Raw genomic sequence first — 20,222 nt, forward strand, 5'->3', positions numbered from 1 at the left:
AAAACCTGAAAATTTACAGTAAAACACACCTTACTGCTACATAAACAGTATTTGGGGCTAACTCTATTTCCTTAAAGAGAAAAAATAAAAGAAAACTCAGTATGAGAATTACAATCGCTTATTTTTTTCTATTATTCTTAACCTATTCAGTGTTCAAAATATCTGATTCTTATCGAGAACTGAACTTGAAATTTCAAGCAAGGGATAACAATTTTCTCTTACAGTACAACACTTGGGACAGATAACAGCAGAGGAATTTTACAAGCCTCTGAATGAGGCAGGGCACAGGAGCGCGTTCTGTTTTCCCCTTGAGATAGCAAATAAAAATTAAGTAGGTCATGCAACAAGCAGCAGCATTATGTTCTTTGCAGCCTAGGTTTCACGAGCAGCCCTAATTTTTAGCTTGCCTTGATAACAGAGTAACTGAATGAAAACTAGGTGGTGCTCTTGGTAGCCAAGAGCCATAGTTGCACAATGGAGGGGTGTCTGTAATATAAGTGATAATTCGCTTTCTTTCCTTTTTAATGGAATGTGTCTCCACGAGTAGTGACGCTATAGTTTTTTATTCATGCCGCTTTCCAAGCCATCAGTTTTTAGTTTATTAGTATCCAATAAGAGCAAAAGGGCTGCATGCAAGCTTCGAGGAAAGGTTATCCATGCTGATTTAGCAATTCCGAAAAGAGAAATTAAACCTGTGACAACATTTCCTCTTTTGTATAAAGTGCGTGTTTGGAGTTTCATTTGTGGTTACAATCATTTCATTCAGGAGAGCCCAGCGCTCCGGATACTTAACCCTCACTGCCCAAAGGGAAAACAGCGAGACCAACGCACGCATGCTCCAAAGCGCCGGACCCGGATCAGGTTCTGCGGCGCAGATCAGCAACAAAACCAGGGCTTCTGAAGTAGCGCGCATGCGCACAGTCTTACGGTGCTCCGTGCAATCGCCCGAATGTACATGCGCAGTAAAAAACAAAAAAAGCGGTCTAGTTCCGGAATCCGTCTTCCAGCTTCATCTTCTTGACCTCCCACAGGCGACGATATAATGACGTCACGGCAACGGTAGTTGGCGGTAGTTTGAAAAAGAGAATGCGCTTTTCTTAGTTGTGATAATGTCGACGTTGAGTGCCTTTGGCAAACTCCCAACACTTAATTCTGCGACCATTTTGGTACGTATCGTGACGTCTATAAAACAATAGTTCACGCGGGTAACGTCTGCGCTTGCCGTCCCTTCTCCGGTTATCGGTTCTGAGGTCCTGAGTTGAAAACGGGTTAAAAAAGCCATTCCGTCCTTCAGCCAGTGGTCGCCAGGTCCGTCTCCTTTTAGCCCGCTTTAACCAGCGATTTGGGTGTTTTCAGCTTGACACGGGAGTTGCGCTGAAACTTTCCAAGGAGCGACATCCTGCGGAATGATTTCGCTTATGGAATAGTCACCCCTCTCGATCCGAGGGGGAAATCTGCAAAGTGGATGTCTATGGAGATTCTCAGTCATCCAGGTCGTGGTTGTCCCAAAGGTGCTTTTTTCAAGAGACAACTGGACTTCCAGAAAGTCCAGTTGCCTCTTGAAAAAAAGCACCTTTGGGACTGCAAAGGAAATGAATATCTTTGTATAGGCTAGATTGGGAAGTTGAAAAAGGATACTGAAAGAAAATCGCTTTTTGAATGTTGCCAAGTAAACTAAACTAAGGAAGTATTGACAACAACACATTTGTGACCTGAAAATAAAGACTGCCTATTAAATTCCTCCCAGTTAATGGCTATTTTTTCTATTGAGTCTGATAAAATTCCACTAATTGAATTTGATAATAGAAGAATGAGGACAGCAAAAGTATAGCAGATTAGAACTGATCACTGTTTTTCTTGCAGCTATTTGAACTAACTTTTTTCCTCATTAATAGATGGTGGGAACAAATGATGTTTTCCAGCAGCAACTAGCAGAAACTATACTTAAGGAAAAGCAAGATTTGAAAATAAATATGTAAGTAGTAGAAAAAAACCTCCACTTTTATTATTGCCAGAATTTTTGTTCTCAACTACATTTTGTGGAATTCTATACAACATTTGTTAATCTAAAACGATGACTATTTGTGGTCTATGGTATTATGGTAAAGTACCATGCTAAAAAATGAGGAAATACTATATACTGTATGTTCAATCTGCCCCTGCAGAGCCCTTGCTTTTGATTATGTTATCAATTTCTGGGAATGATCTGGGCAGCACCCCAATACATTCTATTTTCTATCCCCCCCAAAAGGGGGGGGTTTAATCCTAACTAGATAATTAATAGTTTGCTAGTTGATGACTGAAGTAGAGACTTTGAATATTTAATGGAGCTGTTTTATTGTTCAGCAATTGTATTAATAATATTTCTTGCCAATAGCTGGCATATAACAGTTTTATGTCACTTTCTGGCTTGTTATAATGCGATTGTAGCCCAATACACTTGGAACTAGCAGAAGAAGTTAATCTTCAGATAAAATCACACAACATAGCTAGTACTTAAGTGTAATCATACTATGTTACATTTGCAACTTCTTTCTGAAGTGCTGTAGTTTAGTTTAATACTTTAATGTTAATATTTTATTTTCCAATAAAACTTCTTTAGAACAAACTTGGTTTGGGACTGTTGACTGAAAATGCAGGGTTTTTTTTTTTTTAGCCATTTGGCAGCCTCTCTTCCTTTACCTGTGGAGAGAAACCACGTTCGACCAAGGATTGATTTGATTGTCTTTATGATTAATGTTCAAAGCAAATACAGGTATGAACAGAAATAATATATTTGACAGAAGGTGAGAAGGGATTTGTTTGTCTAATTGCTAATTTGGGCAAAGCGTAATAAACTCAAGGGGGAACATAAGTTTACCTATTTGCATTGAATAGATGTGAAAGCTATAAGCATTTTTAAATATTGTAAAGTATGTAAAATTAGGTACATTAGGTATGTTCTCTGGCTTAAGTTATTTATAAAACAAAACGGATAAAAATTAAAAAAATAAAATGAAATTCTATTTAATAAATTGCTAATATTATTAAAATAATAAGGGTTTTTTTCCTTCTAAACTTGAATATTATCTAGAGAAATTTGTTCCTTCAGGAATTCAGTAATATAGAAGAGATTATGTAAAAACTGAAAGAGCAATTATTTTCACCAATGGGGCCTCTTTCTAATTTTTTATGATTTATTAAAAGCTGTTATCACTATATCATGAATATAGCAAAGGATTTCTTTGCATTTGTAAAAAAAAAACCTGCATTTTGTTTCCTTTTATTTGCTTTTTTGCCAGTTTTGAAGATATAGAAGTTTCCCTTATACATGTAGATGCAAACTTTTTCCTTGGAAAAGTGTGCTTTCTGGTTACTGGTGGTATGTATGAGATACATTTGCTGCTTAAAACAATCTATCAAGTATAACACTACTTGGCAGGCAATCTATTCTATTCAACAACCAGTACTTTATCTCAAATGTAGCAGGTTGCTACCATGTTTTCCCAAAAATACGCCCTACCCCGAAAATAAGCACTAGTGAAGGAAATGGGCTTGGCCAGCACAGGAGGTAGCCCTTCCCTTCCCCGGTCACCTCATGGTGCTGGGCCCCTTAATCGCGGCCTGCGGATCAGCTGATCCAGCGAAGGCCAGGAATTCTGTCTCTGGGCGCCTGCCTCATCGTAGCAGCAGCCTGAGCATCACCCAAGATCCAGGCCTGGTGGAGTGCAAACCGTGCCCACCACCTGCTCCATAGTCACAAGGTGAGCTGCGGAAGAGAGGGGCCCTTGGCTGCGAGGTTACCTGGTGGCGTGGGAAGGGCTAGGGCTAGCAAGAGTGTGCCAGAAACATCTCCAGGCGCCCAGAGAGACAGAACTCCCGGCCTTTGCTGGATCAGCTGATCTGCGGGTCGTGATTAAGGGGCCCAGCAGCCATGAGGTGACCACGCTCCTCCCCTCCTGCACCTCAAAAAAAATTAAGACAACCCCAAAAAGTAGCCCTAGCCGGTTTTGGGTGGGGGGTCGAAAGAAAAAAAGACCTGTCTTATTTTCGGGGAAACACAGTACTTAAATTCTGACAACTAACTAGTGCTCCATTTTGCATACTTGTATACTTTTACTTAATAATCTATTACCATTTAGCAATTTGTTATACCAGAATCAGCTGTGTTTAATGGTCAGGGTTTTTATTCAGGGCTTAAATATAAATGCTTACTATTTTTACCAATAATATATTATTGATGTTAAATAAAAGAAACAAAAATACCTGGAAAAAAGATTCTGAAAATGTCTTCTTTTCTTGTCTTTTTTTTTAAAAATAGTAGGTAGAATGAATAAAATCAGTGTGGATATGGATGCTGTCTGGAAGCTAGCAGATCGTTACTGTAGCCCTGTCTTGTTCTGTGAACTTGAAGTAAGACCTCTTGTTTTTTTTAAATTATATATAGTTGTATTGTTTAAGTAACACATTCATTTTGCAGTCTAATACCAATATATGCCAGTTTTTAAATAATCAGCCAAATAATCAAATAGTATCTCCTATAGGCTAACATCCTTCTTATTTCTGTTTCCAGTTATTGGATCACTGTCTCTATTAGCCTTCCCAATGTTCATTTAACAACCTGGCAAAAATAGAACAAAATTATTTCATATTTTTTGTGACGCAGATGGCCATGACATCGATACTGTAGGTGGGAGGGGCAGATATGGCGGGAGCAGGGGGCCACATCACTTGGCGGAAGTGCATCCTCGCTGGTTGCAAGCGGTGGCATGCTCCGGCCCCCAAAGCTCTTCTCGTTCCCCAGGTTGCACGGAGTTTCTAGTTGTTCTGGTGTGCAGTCCACATTTTGATCATGTGACTGTGGGACTGCTACAACAGTCATAAATGGGAGGACCAGTCATAAGTAACCTTTTTCAGTGCTGTGTCTGTGGAGACTCTCAGTCATCCAGATCATAGTTGTCTCAAAAGGGCTTTTTCAAAGGCAACTGGACTGTTTTTCCTTTGAGGAAGAAGTTTCGTTTCTCATCCAAGAAGCTTCATCAGTTGTGATGTTGGGGAGGGATGGAAGGATAGGTTCTGACAGGATGGGATGGGGATGTTGTCATCTGAAAAGTTAGCAATTTCAAACAGATGCTAAACAAATGGTTGTAAATTGAGAATTACCTGTCAGTAATTCACTGTACCTGGCAATACACTTTCTCTGGCAGATGATGAAACTGGGTACAGTAATTAAATGACCTTTTGGATTTACCCAGTTTTGCAGAACAAGACTATATTTGGCTGTCCCCTTCCCTTCCCCCCCCCCCCCCATCTTTATATCGGGTAACAATTCTACAGATATTTTAAAAGGGTTGTTTGATCTTTTGTTTTCCTCTTTTCAGTGTGAAAAAATCAGAACTGTCACAGCTCAGAGACTTCTCCGGATGTTACAAATATGCGCTGGTCATGTATTGGGGATTTCTTCCCTTTCTTTCAGTTCTTTAATGAAATGCTCCATTGAGGACTCAAGTTATTTGGCATAAAATATTATTGTATTTTCCAGTTTTATAATCTGTGATTTTTAAGTGAACTGAACTTAAGTATCACTGTCAGAAATAAATCTTACCTACTATTTTTTCATATGGGATAGGAACTGGTAAAATAGACTTCAGGTGTCTTAAAGGAGCCAAATTAGAGCCTTGATAGTACAAGGGTTTAGTGCACCCTGTTATTAACACAGCTGCCTGCAATTTCTGCTGGTTTGAATCTCTCCAAGGCTCAAGGTTGACTCAGCCTTCCATCCTTTCTAAGGTAGGTGAAATGAGGACCCAGTTTGTGGGGGCAATAAGCTGACTTTGTATAAAATATACAAAAGAATGAAGGCTATTGCTTAAAGCATTGTAAGCCGCCCTGAGTCTCCGGAGAAGGGCGGCATATAAATCAAATTAAAAAAAAAAAAAATTAGCCTGGACCTGTCAGGAATTAGATACCTCCTTCTCAAAGCCTAATTCTCAAGTATACATACAAAATAGTTGGCATATAAACACAGGTATAATACATGAAAACTGGTGTTTCCAGAATGAGTTGCTAGAACAAGTTTCTTAATGCCGTTTACATACAGATAAATATCTCCAGTGTCTTCAGGATCTTCATGAAGAAAAGTGTTTCTCAGAGATCTGTATATCAAGCAAAATGGAAGCCTTGCAGTTTGCAGCACATAGAACATGTATTATTCTGAGAAGAACCTCAGTGACAGGTTGGGCAAAAAAAAAAAAAGCAGATATTTGATTAATTATAAAGGAACTGGCCTTTTGGCTAATTAGAGATACATATCCAATGCAACTAAACTATATTTCCATTCACAATAACAAAAGGGGTTCCCAAGATTGGAAGGTTTAGCATCAAGATGAACTTTCATTGAAAAGGGCTGCAAATAGCACGTCTTCTTTAAGCGTTTTATGTATGGAAAGCAAGTATTTTTTTCAGAAGAGTAGCTTTTCTTTTTAGTATATTTTTTTATTATACAAAGCATTAAAATACACATTCCAAAAAAGGGGGGGGGAGAGAAGATAATACAAAAGCAAAACAAACTAAACAAGACTACAAAAAAGTGCATAGAAATCTAAACATACATAAATTGTCCCCCCAGTTGAATGCTGATAAATACATTTCAAAGATAATAACTTTCCCCCTTGCCAAACAGGCACACAGTTTATAAATTTCTACAATGTTCTTTTCCCAACCCACTTAGCCTGACATCTATCTACTACATGGAAACATGGTTAATGGGTAAAACCAACAGCCAAAGTAAACTTCAAAGACCTCTGTTAACAATCTATTAATGTATTTCACTCTCCGAATGTCCACAATGGCTTCTGATGTACTGTAAGTCACTACGATCATTGTCTCAGGTCCATCCAGGATAAAATATCCTTGATTGATTCTTAATGATAAGGCTTTCTCTTAAAATTAATTGAGATCTTTCCTGACAGTGGAATTTTATTCCCCAAAGTCATGAGACTCTTCTGAATATCTCCACAGCATTTGTAGTTTTAAAGTCTAGTGTAAGTTGTAACAGAACGGTTCTTTACTTTTGTTTTCCAGTTGGATATAGTGAATCCATTTCCCAATCTTCCTCAATCTGGAAAGTCAAATTCATCAGTGATTATTTTTATCAGTGTTAAGTCTTTGAAATCCGTAGCTCAGGAGTGGCCAGGATCAATAGTGACTATTTAGCTCAGGGTTCACCAACCTTTCGGACAACTAAATTCATAATTTTAAATCCTGTGGACCACTAATATGATTTTTTAAAAAAGATAAATAGTATTTAGTGCAATATAAAAAATGCAAATAATTTTTCTGTGGACCACGGACCACTGGTTGGTGACCACTGATTTAGCTACATTCTGTTTCTGCCTTATAACTAGCTGTGTAGCTGCTTAATGAGTGCAGCTCAGTGTAAGACACCTAGATGGAAATTCCAGGATTGGCTGGAGCAGGAAAATTACCTGCAGATGAGCAGCTGTTTTGTGCTATATCAAGCACTGCACCGATACTATCACTGAGGATAAACGTATTAGGATCTATGCCAGTCAGAAGCCCTGGATGACCAAAAAAGTCCAGCGCCTCTTGCGTGACAGGACCAAGGCCTTTACGACTGGTGATGGGACAACATACAGTGTTGCCAGAGCTAGTGTGAAGAAAGGTATTTGGAAGGCCAAGACTGATTATAAGAGGAAGATTGGGGATAATTTTTATAGTAACAGGCAGGTGTGGCAAAGGATTCAACAAATTACCATCCCTGCTGAGAGGGATGCTTCGTTGGCAGAAGAGCTGAATTATTTCTTTGCTTACTTTGAAGTGGAAACAACTAAAATATAGTCACCAGCCCAAGAGCCTTGGTAGTACAAGGGTTTGAGGCACCCTGTTATTAAGCTGCTTAAGACCAGCTGCCTGCAATTACTGTAGGGTTTGAATCTCGCCAAGGCTCAAGGTTGACTCAGCCTTCCATCCTTTCTAAGGTAGGTGAAATGAGGACCCAGTTTGTGGGGGCAATAAGCTGACTTTGTATAAATATACAAAAGGATGAAGGCTATTGCTGAGCACATTGTAAGCCGCCCTGAGTCTTCGGAGAAGGGCGGCATATAAATCAAATTAAAAAAAAAAAAAAAATTATAGCCCTCACCTCATCATGGAGGAACGGGAGGTGAGCATTCTGAGGGCTCTGGACCCTAGAAAGGCTGCCAGTCCCAACGGTATCTCTGGCCGAGTGCTTAGAGACTGCTGGAGTCTTTACCAGGATCATCAATCAGTCTTTATCCCACTCCACTATTCCATCTTGTTTGACGGCTTCCACCATTGTTCTGCTGCCAAAGAAGTTCCCTATCAATAACCTCAATGATTACAGACCAGTGGCACTCACTCCTTTCATCATGAAGTGCTTTGAGAAATTGGTCTGCGGCACATTATTTCTGGTCTTCGCATACATTTGATAAATACCAGTTTGCATACAGAAGAAATAAATCTGCAAAGGATGCTATAGCCATCACTCTTCACACTGCACTGACTCATTTGGAACAGCGGGGTGGGGGGCTATGTGAGGATGCTTTTTGTAGATTTTAGCTCTGCATTTAACACAATATTCCCACATAGATTAGTGTCTAAATTTATGGATTTTGGACTTTCTTATTCAATCTGCCTTTGGATTATGGATTTCCTGTCTGGCTGCTCTCAGAGGGTCGGATTAGGTAATCATATCTCTTCATCCCTTATTCTTAACACTGGTACACCACAGGATTGCATGTTGAGTCCCTTACTCTATACTCTATGTGCATGACTGCATTCCCACTCATGCTAGTAATACTATTACTACATTTGCAGATGATACAACAGTGGTGGGACTCATCTCAGGGGGGGGGATGAGTCTGCCTATCGAGATGAGGTGGACTGGTTGCTTTTGTGGTGTGGAGACAATAATTTGGTCCTTAACACCAATAGGACCAAGGAACTTATAGTGGACTATAGAAGGAACAGATCAGACTCCAGCCCTTGCTTATCAATGGAGACCGAGTGGAACAAGTTTTAAGTTTTTGGGTGTTAGCATAAAAGAGGACCTGACCTGGGGCACTCACATTGCAGCACTGGTCAAAAGGGCCCAGCAGAAATTATACTACAACAACTGAATGAAAAACTGCTGGTGAGCATCTACCGCTGCACCATAGAGAGTATTTTAACTTACTGCACCTGTGTAGTATGTGCCAATTGCACAGTGGCAGATAGGACAGCACTCCAGAGGGTTAACGTCATTGCCCAGAGGATCATTGCTTGCCCTCTCCCCTCTTTGGAAAAGCTGCTTTAAGAAAGTTCAAAACATTCTTAAAGATCCATCTCATCCTGGGCACCCTTTTTTTGAACTTTTACCATCTGGAAGATGGTACAGGATAATAAAAACAAGGACAAATAGGTTGAAAAACAGCTTCTATCCCAGGGCAGTAACCATATTGAATTCTACTGTATAGTGCAATATTAATGCAATATCAGGGGTTTTCAGTTCAATTGTATAGAATGTGAAGGATGTGTGTTTGTGTTTTATTTTTATAGTTATAATGTACACTGAAGATGGCATTTAATTTTGTTGTGCAAGGTGCAATGACAAGTAAACTAAAACTAAACTAAACTAAAACTGGCTCCAGGGAAGGTCAATCATGACCTATTGGTGTGTAATATTCTAGCAATTTACCGAAAAATATTCCTCCCACAAGGTGGCATCTTTATATGCTGCCTTCATAGATTTTAAAGCAGCAAAGTAAACAGAAGAGCTCATCTGCCACCCTCAAAAGCTTTAGGACAAAAGATGGCCATTAAGTGCCTACAGCTCTTCTATTCAAATTCTATTCTATCCACTACAACAGCTAGCACAGCTTCTTTAAGGTGTTAGGCTAGGCTTTTTTTTCTTTTTTTTTTACAATTTTGCCCCTCTAGAGCTTGGACAATAAAAATTCTTCCAAGCTTTCTTATCTCTATAAGTTCTTTTTTTCTAAGCATGCGTCCTGTTGCCACCTCATGCAAGTCGAGGCTAAATTGTGGCTGGCCATACTAAACTGTCACCTTAGATTAGATTGATGTTACTTTCCCCACGTTCTTTTGCAATTATATTTGTATTTTGGTCTTTTGGTCTTTTGGTATTTTTATTTGGTAAATAAAAGTTATATTATATATACCTTAGATTAACCCTCTTCCCCTGATCTTTCCATCCCCAACTAAGTGATAATTTCCAATCCAACTGAAAAGAAATAATTGTGACTAAACCCCCTCTATGACATATTTGTGTCTCTCCTCCTTAATATGAGTTATGAGCAGGCCATAAACAGTGCATAACAATGCCAGTCTAACTTAACCAGGATCCCAAACTTCATTAGTGAAGATCCCAGGTATTTTCCCTCCCCCATAGCAAACCGAAGGGCCTTTATTTTTTTCCACAATGTCATTGTTCTCCCTCAACCATGCAGGAAGCACAATGCAGAAATGCTATTCTCAGAATGGTAATGCCCTTGCAATTCTGGGCATAGAGGAACACTGGCATGTTCTCCAGGTACGTCAACTTCATCCTCAACAAGTATCCAGGGTACATGTGACAATTGTATATTTCTCTGCTACTTTCGGGCATCAACTGTGCCACAACATACAGTGTTGCCAGTATACAACAGTACACATAATCTGCTGGTTGATGACTTCTTAGCTTCATCTAGATGTACATGCCCCTAACCTGCTACCATAGAAAGTTGTACAACCTAACAGTGCACCCTCTTTAATTTATCCTATTTCCAGTCAACATTGTATATTTTGTAACCTTTATGTAATGTTTTATGTCTCCCTATGCCTTTCTCTGCCTTTTAATATCTTTTACACACCTATGTCTTCTTTTATTGACTGTATTCCTTTCTCAGGCCTATTCTGGTCTATGAGTATAATAAGGATTTTTGTTTTGTTTTTTCCTAATTGGCAATTTGGGGGGGGGGGGGTCTGAAAGCCCAGAAGATGCCCATGGGCACCGTGGTAGGCAAGGCTCCATAAATTATTAGGAGGCTCAGATGATCCAACTTTATTCATATATTGTGGTGAAAATATGTGATGAGGACATGCCGTTTTGAATTCCTAGAATAAATAAAGTAATAATTTTAAAAAATAAATGTAGATTTCTCCCCCCCCCCCCTCTCTCTCTCTCTCTCTCTCACACACACACACACACACACACACACACAACGTGCACATTGCAATTTCTACTATAACCTCAAGATGGTGATAGGAGACTTTTAAATAGGAGACATTTAAATTTAAAGATTTCAGGATGCTGCTTATACCATTGCTAATTAGTAATACCATTGCATGAGTGAGGTGTCTAATCAAACAGTAAAAGGTAAATTCCATTGGTCTACAAAGTGTGGGAAATTATCGACCACCGAGATAAAATGTGTTAAGTTTACATGTTTTGATGAGATGAATTAGAAAACAGGTGATAAAGGTGCTGGTTGGCTAAAGTTTTCAAAGTATTTCACAATAAAGATTTATACACAGACGAGTATATTTGTCTACAAGGGAAGGAGCTGTCTAATGATCATGATGCCTCATAACTTCTCAACGGTAGAACCTCTCAAGTACGGTAGAACAATGAAAATGGTACCACATGGAAATGTATAAATTTATCTTCACTTTGAGAACAGCAAGGCAGATGACTAAAAAACATGTGGAAAATTTGCTTAGGTCCTATAAAGCACCTGGTGCAAACATGTCACTGAAAATTCACACTCATATTTAGACTATTTCCCTTTGAACTGTGGGGCAGTGAATGATGAGCATAAGAGATTCCACCATATATCGCAGGCATGGAGAAAAGATACCAAGGGAAATGGAATCTGTCCATGCTTGCTGATTACTGCTGGAATCTCCCCAGAGTTGATCCTACTGCAGCTCACAAGAGAAAAGCCAAAAAGCACAGTTTAGATACCGAATAAAGATGGAACCTTGTCATTTAATCTGATGTTAGAGCTTGTAAATTTTTCATGCAAAAAGCATGAAAATGTTACATGAAAAACCAATAAATGAATGGAAAGTTATGTTACTGGTATCAAAAAGATAAATTTTTAATGATTGGTGTGGCACCATTTTCATTGCTATATCACATTTGGCAGAAAAGTTATGGAGCATAATCGCACACACCCCTGTAATTTTGAATTATTTTGGTGCAATTTTGACCTGAAGCTGTATCTTGGAAACTGAAGCTAATTAATACTCAGGACTTAATTTTCCTTTATTAGTGACCCAATTCTGATAAAATTAAGCTACTTTCATTTCTGAGGCTTTCTCCTTGTAGACCAGTGCCCTTTAAAGAATTAAATTATAAAATATATTAATAGTTTAATATACTCTATTGAAAATATATTAATAGTTTAATAGACACTTTTTATTTATATAAATATAACTTCTTCAAAGTTATAACTTTTCCTCTGTTTTTCTGTCCTATCTAACCTGAAAAAATAAAACTATGATAATTTACTAAGATTTATCAGCTATCTTATCATTAGTTTCAGTTCTAACTTGTGTTTATACAAAATCTGTTCAAATGCTCAGAAGATAATACTTTTATCCATATGTTAATAACAAGAAACTATAACACTGAACTGAATTTACTCACAGATTCAATTACTAATGGAATATCCCAGCTGGCATGTTATACAACTGCTTTTTCGTCGGCTACTTTTCAAAGTAAACGGTTGGTGGGGTCCTATGATACTCTCTATGCGGCTTGGTTAAGAAACTCTGTGCACTTGAACTAATAACAAACACGAAGCATAACAGCAGATGGCGTTTTTCCTACACAGATATAAAGCTGGCTGGGAAAGACTATTTTAGGAGAACAGGTAGAAATCGTATTATTAAATCTGTTAAACATTTGACGTGTAGTTTTAGAGAACAACATGTACTGAATAGTATTGCCCATTAGTCAGAGGCAACTGAGCATCAGAAACATTCATTGGCTACTCTGCCAGAGGTGTCTTTTCTCATCCCGTGTCTTAATTACTTTGATTTTTATGCTGCTCAACATAACAATGCAGAGTAGTTAGTAACTGCCTTTTCAAGAAACAGGGAAGGTTAATTAGTTAATTTAGGGTGTGTCAAACTTTTCAGCCTTCAATTTCCAAACATTAGAGGTGCTCAAAAGTTGTGACATGCCTTGGGGATTGTAAAGTTACTTTACAATACTTTAATATAATTTACTTTAATATAACTTAGGGTTAGTAAATAAACATATTCATAAATCAGGTTGATATTAGAGGCAGAAGTGGGTTCAAGATAGTGAAGCAGGAAACAAAACTTTTTTTTATTATGTGTTATATGTGTTAATATGTGTGTACGTGCTTCAAGAAGTGTTGACTCCTGGGAACTGCCTGGACAAGTTCCTGCAAGTTTCTTGGCAAGTTTTTTTCCAAATAGTTTGCCATTGCCTTCTTCCTGAGAGAAAGTAACTGGCCCAAGGTCACACAACTAGCTTTGTAGCTAAGGCAGAATTAGAACATCATCCACCAGCCCTGATGCTTTAACCGCTACATCAGACTGGTTCTTAAATTGAAAAATATGCCACAAATATAAATGATTAATATTAGTGTATTTTGTTCTTTCATCAGACATTATGAGGGTCCCAGTTGAGAATATCAAATGTTTTTGTTAAAGTATAAAATTTCCCAAGCAACAGAGATTAAAAACAAGGCCAGTAAATACAGGCCAATTGATATCTTTTCTGCCAATTCACATATTTCTGGCAAACAGATGCAAAAATATATTTACAGTATTATATTAAGTATATATTATATTAAGTGTATTAAATAATATATTATTATATATTATATTAAGCTTATAGGCCACTCCAATCACAACTGATTCTAAAGCTCTTCCTGGATTTATTAATGGATAGCTTCAAGCAGTTTATTCCCCCCCCCTTTTTTTTTGTATACAGTAGGGGAAAAACCAAACCAATGTTAATAACATTTTTTTATTTCTGCAAAAGAATCAGGCATGAGCTTGACTCTATTCCATAAAAATTCATAAGGAGGATGAATATGCAAGAAGAGAGAAACAGAAAGAGAGAGGTCTTCCTGACATTGTTTTCTCTTGGGGAATTATGATCTTTATGGACTTTGTCACATTTTCAGATTCATTCATTATTCAGAATAATTCAAAAATGCCCTATGAATAACCCTCAGCCTGCTGTTTAACTGTTTGAAAAGATCTGCAAATATTTTTCGTGAACTGCAAAGTGATTTGGTTAAATGTTTAGTTGGATGGTTTTTAATCTTGGCAGTCTTTCCTATTGCAGCACAACTGGAGGACACCAAGATGGAGAAGGCTGATTGAGGGTCTCATGAAAGGATTGTGGGTTGTAAAGCAAGGTGCTTAAATCAGCTTTTGAGTCCTTTCTTGGTTTGACAGTATCAACAGTGGTACATGCCTGCTTTTTCCAAACTGTTGTTCTTTGGACTGGCTACAGTTCTTATGCTAGCAGGAGATAATGGAAGGTGTTCTTTAACACATCCAGAAGATTCCAAATTGGGGATTATGTAACAGAACTAAGCAGTTTTCAGCTGCTGAGTCACAACTGTCTGCTGGGAATAAGAGAATAGCTCATTGCTACAAGAAGAGTTTTTCTGGATCAGGCCAAACTTCAGTCTAATCTAGCACTTTATTTCCTACAGAGAGTAACCATGGCTATGGGATAAGTAAAGTAGGGAAGCAAAAGTGCTCTCTTTTGTTGAACCCCAGCAACTTGTATTCAGAAACATAGGCTAGGTTCACCTATTGTGCTAAGCCATTGTTTATATGATTTCTTGAGGAAAAAAACATAATTAAGTTGGCTTCATACAAAGCCATAATACATGGTGTTTAAAAATAACAGTGGTTAATTTGATCCAGAAGATTTTAAAATACAATTGAATCTAATTTTCCTTTGGGAATAATGGATAGGCAACTAGAAAAAGTATGGGAAGCTTGTTTTTAAATATGACAACTGCTGCAAGATATGCTCAGTTGGAAATGTTCAACACTGCTCATAATGGAGAAATAGTTGGTGAAGTTGATGGAACTTGCAAAGATGATGTAATTCTTTGATTAGAGGAAAATTTACGCGTGGCTAGGAATCCCCTATTGTCTTTTTTGCATGAAATAGAAAAAAATGCACTTATGACTTATGGTTTTGATAAGAAAATGTCAAAATATAGCATTGGCTTTTTAAAGCTGTGTTTTAAAGGCACAACATGCCTCCTGAAATGGAAGTAGTGTCCAGAGTGTAGTCAATTAAGTGAGTTTAGTTTGCCATGATACCAAATAATAAGAGGCAAAGGAAATAGTGGCTTCTCCCCACTTTCACCTTACACTTTCTGGGAGCTGGTTAATCAACTCATACAGGCACACACATGGAGAGCAGTGGATGGTGTGGATGGTGGTGGACTATGCACCAGCCCAATGCTCTCAAGTACATGCAAGTTTTTTATATGTGGAACAGTGGTAGGTTGCTCCTGGTTCGCACTGGTTCGCAAGAACCGGTAGTAAAACTTATAGTAGTTTGGAGAACCAGTAATAACATTGGCTGGCCGCGCCCCCGAACTGGTCCCCGGCCCGGTCGCCGCTCACTTACCCCGTCGACCTCATCAGAGGCTTTTTTTTTTTTTTAACTTTTAAAAGCATTTTTCTACAACCTCTTCGGTCGAAAAAATGCTTTTAAAAGTAAAAAAAAAAAGCGTCTGATGATCACGCGGCTCAGCTGGGATCGTCAGAGGCTTTTTAAAGCATTTTTTCTTTTCATCTGAAGAGGTTGTAGGAAAAAAAATGCCTTTAAAAGCCTCTGGCGATCCCAGCTGAGTTGCCTGATCGTCAGAGGCTTTTAAAAGCATTTTTTTCTGCAGCCTCTTAAGGTTTTAGAAAAAATGCCTTTAAAAGCCTCTGGCGATCCCAGCTGAGTTGCCTGATCGTCAGAGGCTTTTAAAAGCATTTTTTTCTGCAGCCTCTTAAGGTTTTAGAAAAAATGCTTTTAAAAGTTAAAGAAAAAAAAGTTGGCCACGTCCACCCAGTCACATTACCCCCCACCAAGCCACGCCCACAAAATAAGCCACGCCCACAGAACCGGTAGTAAAAAAATTTAGAACCCACCCCTGATGTGGAAGTAGGCATACACGGCATATTGTGGCATGCTGATTGCACAGAAGTTCACATTTTACAGTTTGAAGATACTGACTATATATTTATTTATGTGTTGTTTATATTTCGTGTTTCAAGACCATGCATCTCCCTCAAGGAGCTGTTACGGTATAATACAATATATTAATGTTTCATACCTAAAATGTACCATTCAATAATTATTCTATCTCAATTGTCTTGGTGTCTTCAGAAGGTGAGACTTGACTATTTCATGCAAAAATAATCTTTTGATTGGATGCCTTTGTTCTTACAGCTGCAAATTTCTTCATTACAAATATATTTTTCTCATCTAGGTAAATCCAACTTTCTGTTATTAAACATTAAAGCTCTTGCTGTGGTCTATAAATTATGTATACTTGTGATCTTTGTATCTTGCATGTAGACAAGTCTTCCTTTCCAATTACTCTTCTATTTTCTTTCAAGAATGAGGCATACTGGGGTGCAATTACAATTGTGAAAAGCTGTTTTATTTATTAAAGCAAATATTTGGGATAATTATTTTGAGGCATTTATCCAGCATACATACATATCATATTTTTAATTGCTACTTTCACATTCTTGCTATTTTATATGCTTAATAAAATCCATTTGGTTAATTGGACCGCAGAGTTCCTGGGGTTTTCAAGATGAGAAGTGCAAGTTTGGTTATGGACTGTGCCAGGCTTCTGATTTCATACATTGTGATCATAATTTCCAAAACTCAGACACACAAGGCTGGTTCCAGGAGATTATTGACGCTTCTTTGAGTGAGGGTTTCTTCCCCTCCGCCTTGAAAGAGGCGGTGGTGAAGCCCCTCCTCAAGAAGCCTTCCCTGGACCCGGCAGTATTAGCGAACTATTGTCCAGTCTCCAACCTTCGCTTTGTGGTGAAGGTTGTTGAGAGTGTGGTGGCGCGACAACTTCCCCAGTACCTGGATGAAGTTGTCTATCTAGATCCATACCAGTCAGGTTTTAGGCCTGGGTACAGCACAAAAACGGCACTGGTCGCATTGGTTGATGATCTCTGGAGGGCTCGGGACAGAAGTTGTTCCTCTGTCCTGGTCCTATTAGACCTCCCAGCGGCTTTTTATACCGTTGACCATGGTATCATGCTGTGCCGGTTGGAGGGGTTAGGAGTGGGGGGCACCATGTTGCGGTGGTTCTCCTCCTTTCTCTTTGACCACACGTAGTCTGTGTTGGCAGGGGGGCAGAAGTTGACCTCAAGGCGCCTTGTTTGTGAGGTGCCACAAGGGTCAGTCCTCTCGCCCCTCCTGTTCAACATTTATGTGAAGCCGCTGGGTGAGATCTGTAGTTTTGGGGTGAAGTTCCATCAGTACGCTGATGATACTCAGCTGTACATCTCTACCCCGGACCACCCCAATGATGCCCTTGATGTGATGTCCCGGTGCCTGGAGGCTGTGCGGATCTGGATGGGGAGAAACAGGCTCAGACTCAACCCCTCCAAGACTGAGTGGCTGTGGTTTCCGGCATCCCGTTATAGCCAGCTGGTTCCATCGCTGACTATTGGGGGTGAGATCTTGGCCCCCTCAGAGAGGGCTCGCAATTTGGGTGTCGTCCTGGATGTGCGGCTGTCTCTAGAAGTTCATGTGATGGCTGTGGCCAGGAGGGTTTTTTATCAAGTCCACCTGATTCACCAGTTGCGTCCCTTTCTGGATCGGGACTCCTTGCACACGGTCACTCATGCCCTCGTCACTTCCCGTCTGGACTACTGTAATGCTCTCTACATGGGGCTCCCCTTGAAGAGCACTTGGAGGCCCCAATTGGTCCAGAATGCAGCCGCGCGGGTGATTATGGGAGCGACACGGCGCACCCATGTAACACCTCTCCTGCGCGAGCTGCACTGGCTCCCGGTGGTCTTCCGGGTGCGATTCAAGGTGTTGGTTACCATCTTTAGAGCGCTCCATGGCTTAGGACTTACGAGATCCTGGGTACTTACGAGATCGCCTTCTGCTACCGACAGCCTCCCATCGGCCAGTACGCTCCCACAGAGAGGGACTCCTCAGGGTACCGTCAGTCAAGCAATGTCGACTGGAGACCCCCAGGGGGAGACCCTTCTCTGTGGGGACACCCACCCTCTGGAATGAATTGCCCCCGGAGATACGGATGATCCTTGACCTACGCACCTTTCACCATGCCCTCAAGACGTTATTGTTCCAACAAGCTGGGTGGCTTTGTTTTTTAATGATGTTGGGGCCAAATTATTTAATATGTTTTTTAAATTGCTTTTAAATTTTATATATGTGTTTGTTTTATCTTTGGCTGTGCACCGCCCTGAGTCCTTCGAGAGAAGGGCGGTATAAAAATTAGATTAAATAAATAAAATAAATAAATAAATCTGTCTTTCAAAAAACAGTGTCTCACAGATTTATATTTAAACAATCAGGTTTATATACGTGTATAGTATATACAAACATGAAGTTTGTTAAGTGCTAAAAAGTGTTGACGTTTTAGAGTATTTTCATATGCAAAATTTACAGAGAAATTTGCTTCTGACTCTGTTTAGTGGAGCTTTGTCCACTTTGTCCAGAGAAGCGTAGGTCTGAGAATTTCTCACTTGGTTAGACTAATGTCAAGCATTCCTGATGCAGAAAGAGAAAACAAAGGGAGGACATGCTTTTCTTTGAACTGCAATACAAATGAACATTACATTAGTTCAATAGTACAATCCTGACTCAATTAATCAAGTTAAAGGAATTCGTGAAGTGTGTGTCTCATTGTATCCAATGTGGTGTCTAGAGGTAACAATGTGCTTGCCAATGCATTCCTTTGTATTTTCTAAGTTCCCTGCTTTAGTCAATTTTCTTATAAAATATTCTTTTAATTTTAAAAAAATGCAACTGGAAAGCCATCACATTGCAAAGCAAATTATTAGCCTTTAGCCTAATCTCTGTTTCCTACCATTATTACTACTATTTATTAAATGTATTTGCTACCTATCTCATAGTTGTCTCATAGGTCTCTACAACAATAAAAGGAAGAAATGAAGAGTGTAAACTGAACAAAAGTAAAATAATAGAACAATAAAATAAGCAATGAAAACTAAACAAGAATACATCAATATGATAACCAAAAAGATTATCTATAGTTATCTATTATCTAATACTATGCATTCCTATTCACATTCCACCCTGGAGACATCCTTAAAAAAAGAAATACCTTACCCTCTTCCCTAACCCAGTTGCTCTGTTTTCTAATCTTGTACAAAACTAGGAGCCACTTCAGGCAACATAATCATTTGTACCCCCTGTAGCCCAGGCCTGTTTTGCTAATCTTCTGGAAAAGAAAAGAAAAGAAAAGAAAAGAAAAGAAAAGAAAAGAAAAGAAAAGAAAAGAAAAGAAAAGAAAAGAAAAGAAGTTGATTATTATAGGATGGCACTGCCAGCTGACCTGATTTATTGTGCTTTTCCAAGCAGCAAATGCTTTAGGAGCATAATAACTAAGGACTAGCATGTTCCATAGTTAAAAGCATCGCCTCAATAATAGCAATCATTAAGATGGCCCAGGCCAAAGCACTGCCTTGGCATCCACTCTTGTAATAAAAGCTACATATAATTGAAATAATTGCACACTTTCCCTCCATTTCTGTGCCATTTCTCTCTTTTCTCTCTTCGATTATTTTGGCCTCTTTTGAAATACATTAGAGATCTGTCGTTAGCTGTAAAATTATGTACATAGATGAAGCTATAATAAAGAAATAATGTACAGTAGGAAAATACAATTAACAGTACTGTGTTGCATAGATTAAAGGATGGCCAGAGAGAAGATGGATGGTAGCCAATCATATTGGCTTCATAAACTGGAACAGCAAGCAACCAAAGCTGGGCTGTTATTAGATAGTATTCTGAAAAACACACCCAGCAGAATATTTTGTCTCTTAACTTGAACCTATTTATTCAAAAGGGAGATTGTTGCCATTTCTACTTGTTTGTTTCCCATCTTTATACAATAGACTACATACACTCTGTGGGAAAAAACGTATCATTCATGGACCATCCAAAAATTAAACAGGAATTTTAGTGA

General features: G+C 38.9%; 1 protein-coding gene across 1 annotated transcript; it reads left to right on the forward strand.

Annotated features, from left to right (window-relative positions):
* Nucleotides 1–976: 976 nt before the first annotated feature.
* CENPM (centromere protein M) lies at nt 977–5,605 on the forward strand. The gene is made up of 6 exons (XM_070947416.1): nt 977–1,166; nt 1,896–1,975; nt 2,657–2,755; nt 3,282–3,361; nt 4,301–4,392; nt 5,361–5,605. Exons 1-6 carry the CDS (start codon nt 1,110–1,112, stop codon nt 5,499–5,501), a joined length of 549 nt encoding a protein of 182 aa, XP_070803517.1. The 5' UTR covers nt 977–1,109; the 3' UTR covers nt 5,502–5,605.
* The last annotated feature ends 14,617 nt before the right edge of the window (nt 5,606–20,222 follow it).

The sequence above is a fragment of the Pituophis catenifer genome, unplaced genomic scaffold (assembly GCF_029215685.1).
Source record: "Pituophis catenifer annectens isolate HBS135680 unplaced genomic scaffold, rPitCat1.0.hap2 SCAF_7, whole genome shotgun sequence".
In the NCBI taxonomy this organism is placed as follows: Eukaryota; Metazoa; Chordata; class Lepidosauria; order Squamata; family Colubridae; genus Pituophis; species Pituophis catenifer.

Excerpts from the sequence above, each read along its gene's own strand:
- CENPM (XM_070947416.1), top strand. The coding sequence starts at position 1,110 with ATGTCGACGTTGAGTGCCTTTGGCAAACTCCCAACACTTAATTCTGCG. Across the intron at positions 1,167-1,895 it reads TTAATTCTGCGACCATTTTG|ATGGTGGGAACAAATGATGT; the intron begins GTACGTATCGTG and ends CCTCATTAATAG. Across the intron at positions 4,393-5,360 it reads TCTTGTTCTGTGAACTTGAA|TGTGAAAAAATCAGAACTGT; the intron begins GTAAGACCTCTT and ends TCCTCTTTTCAG.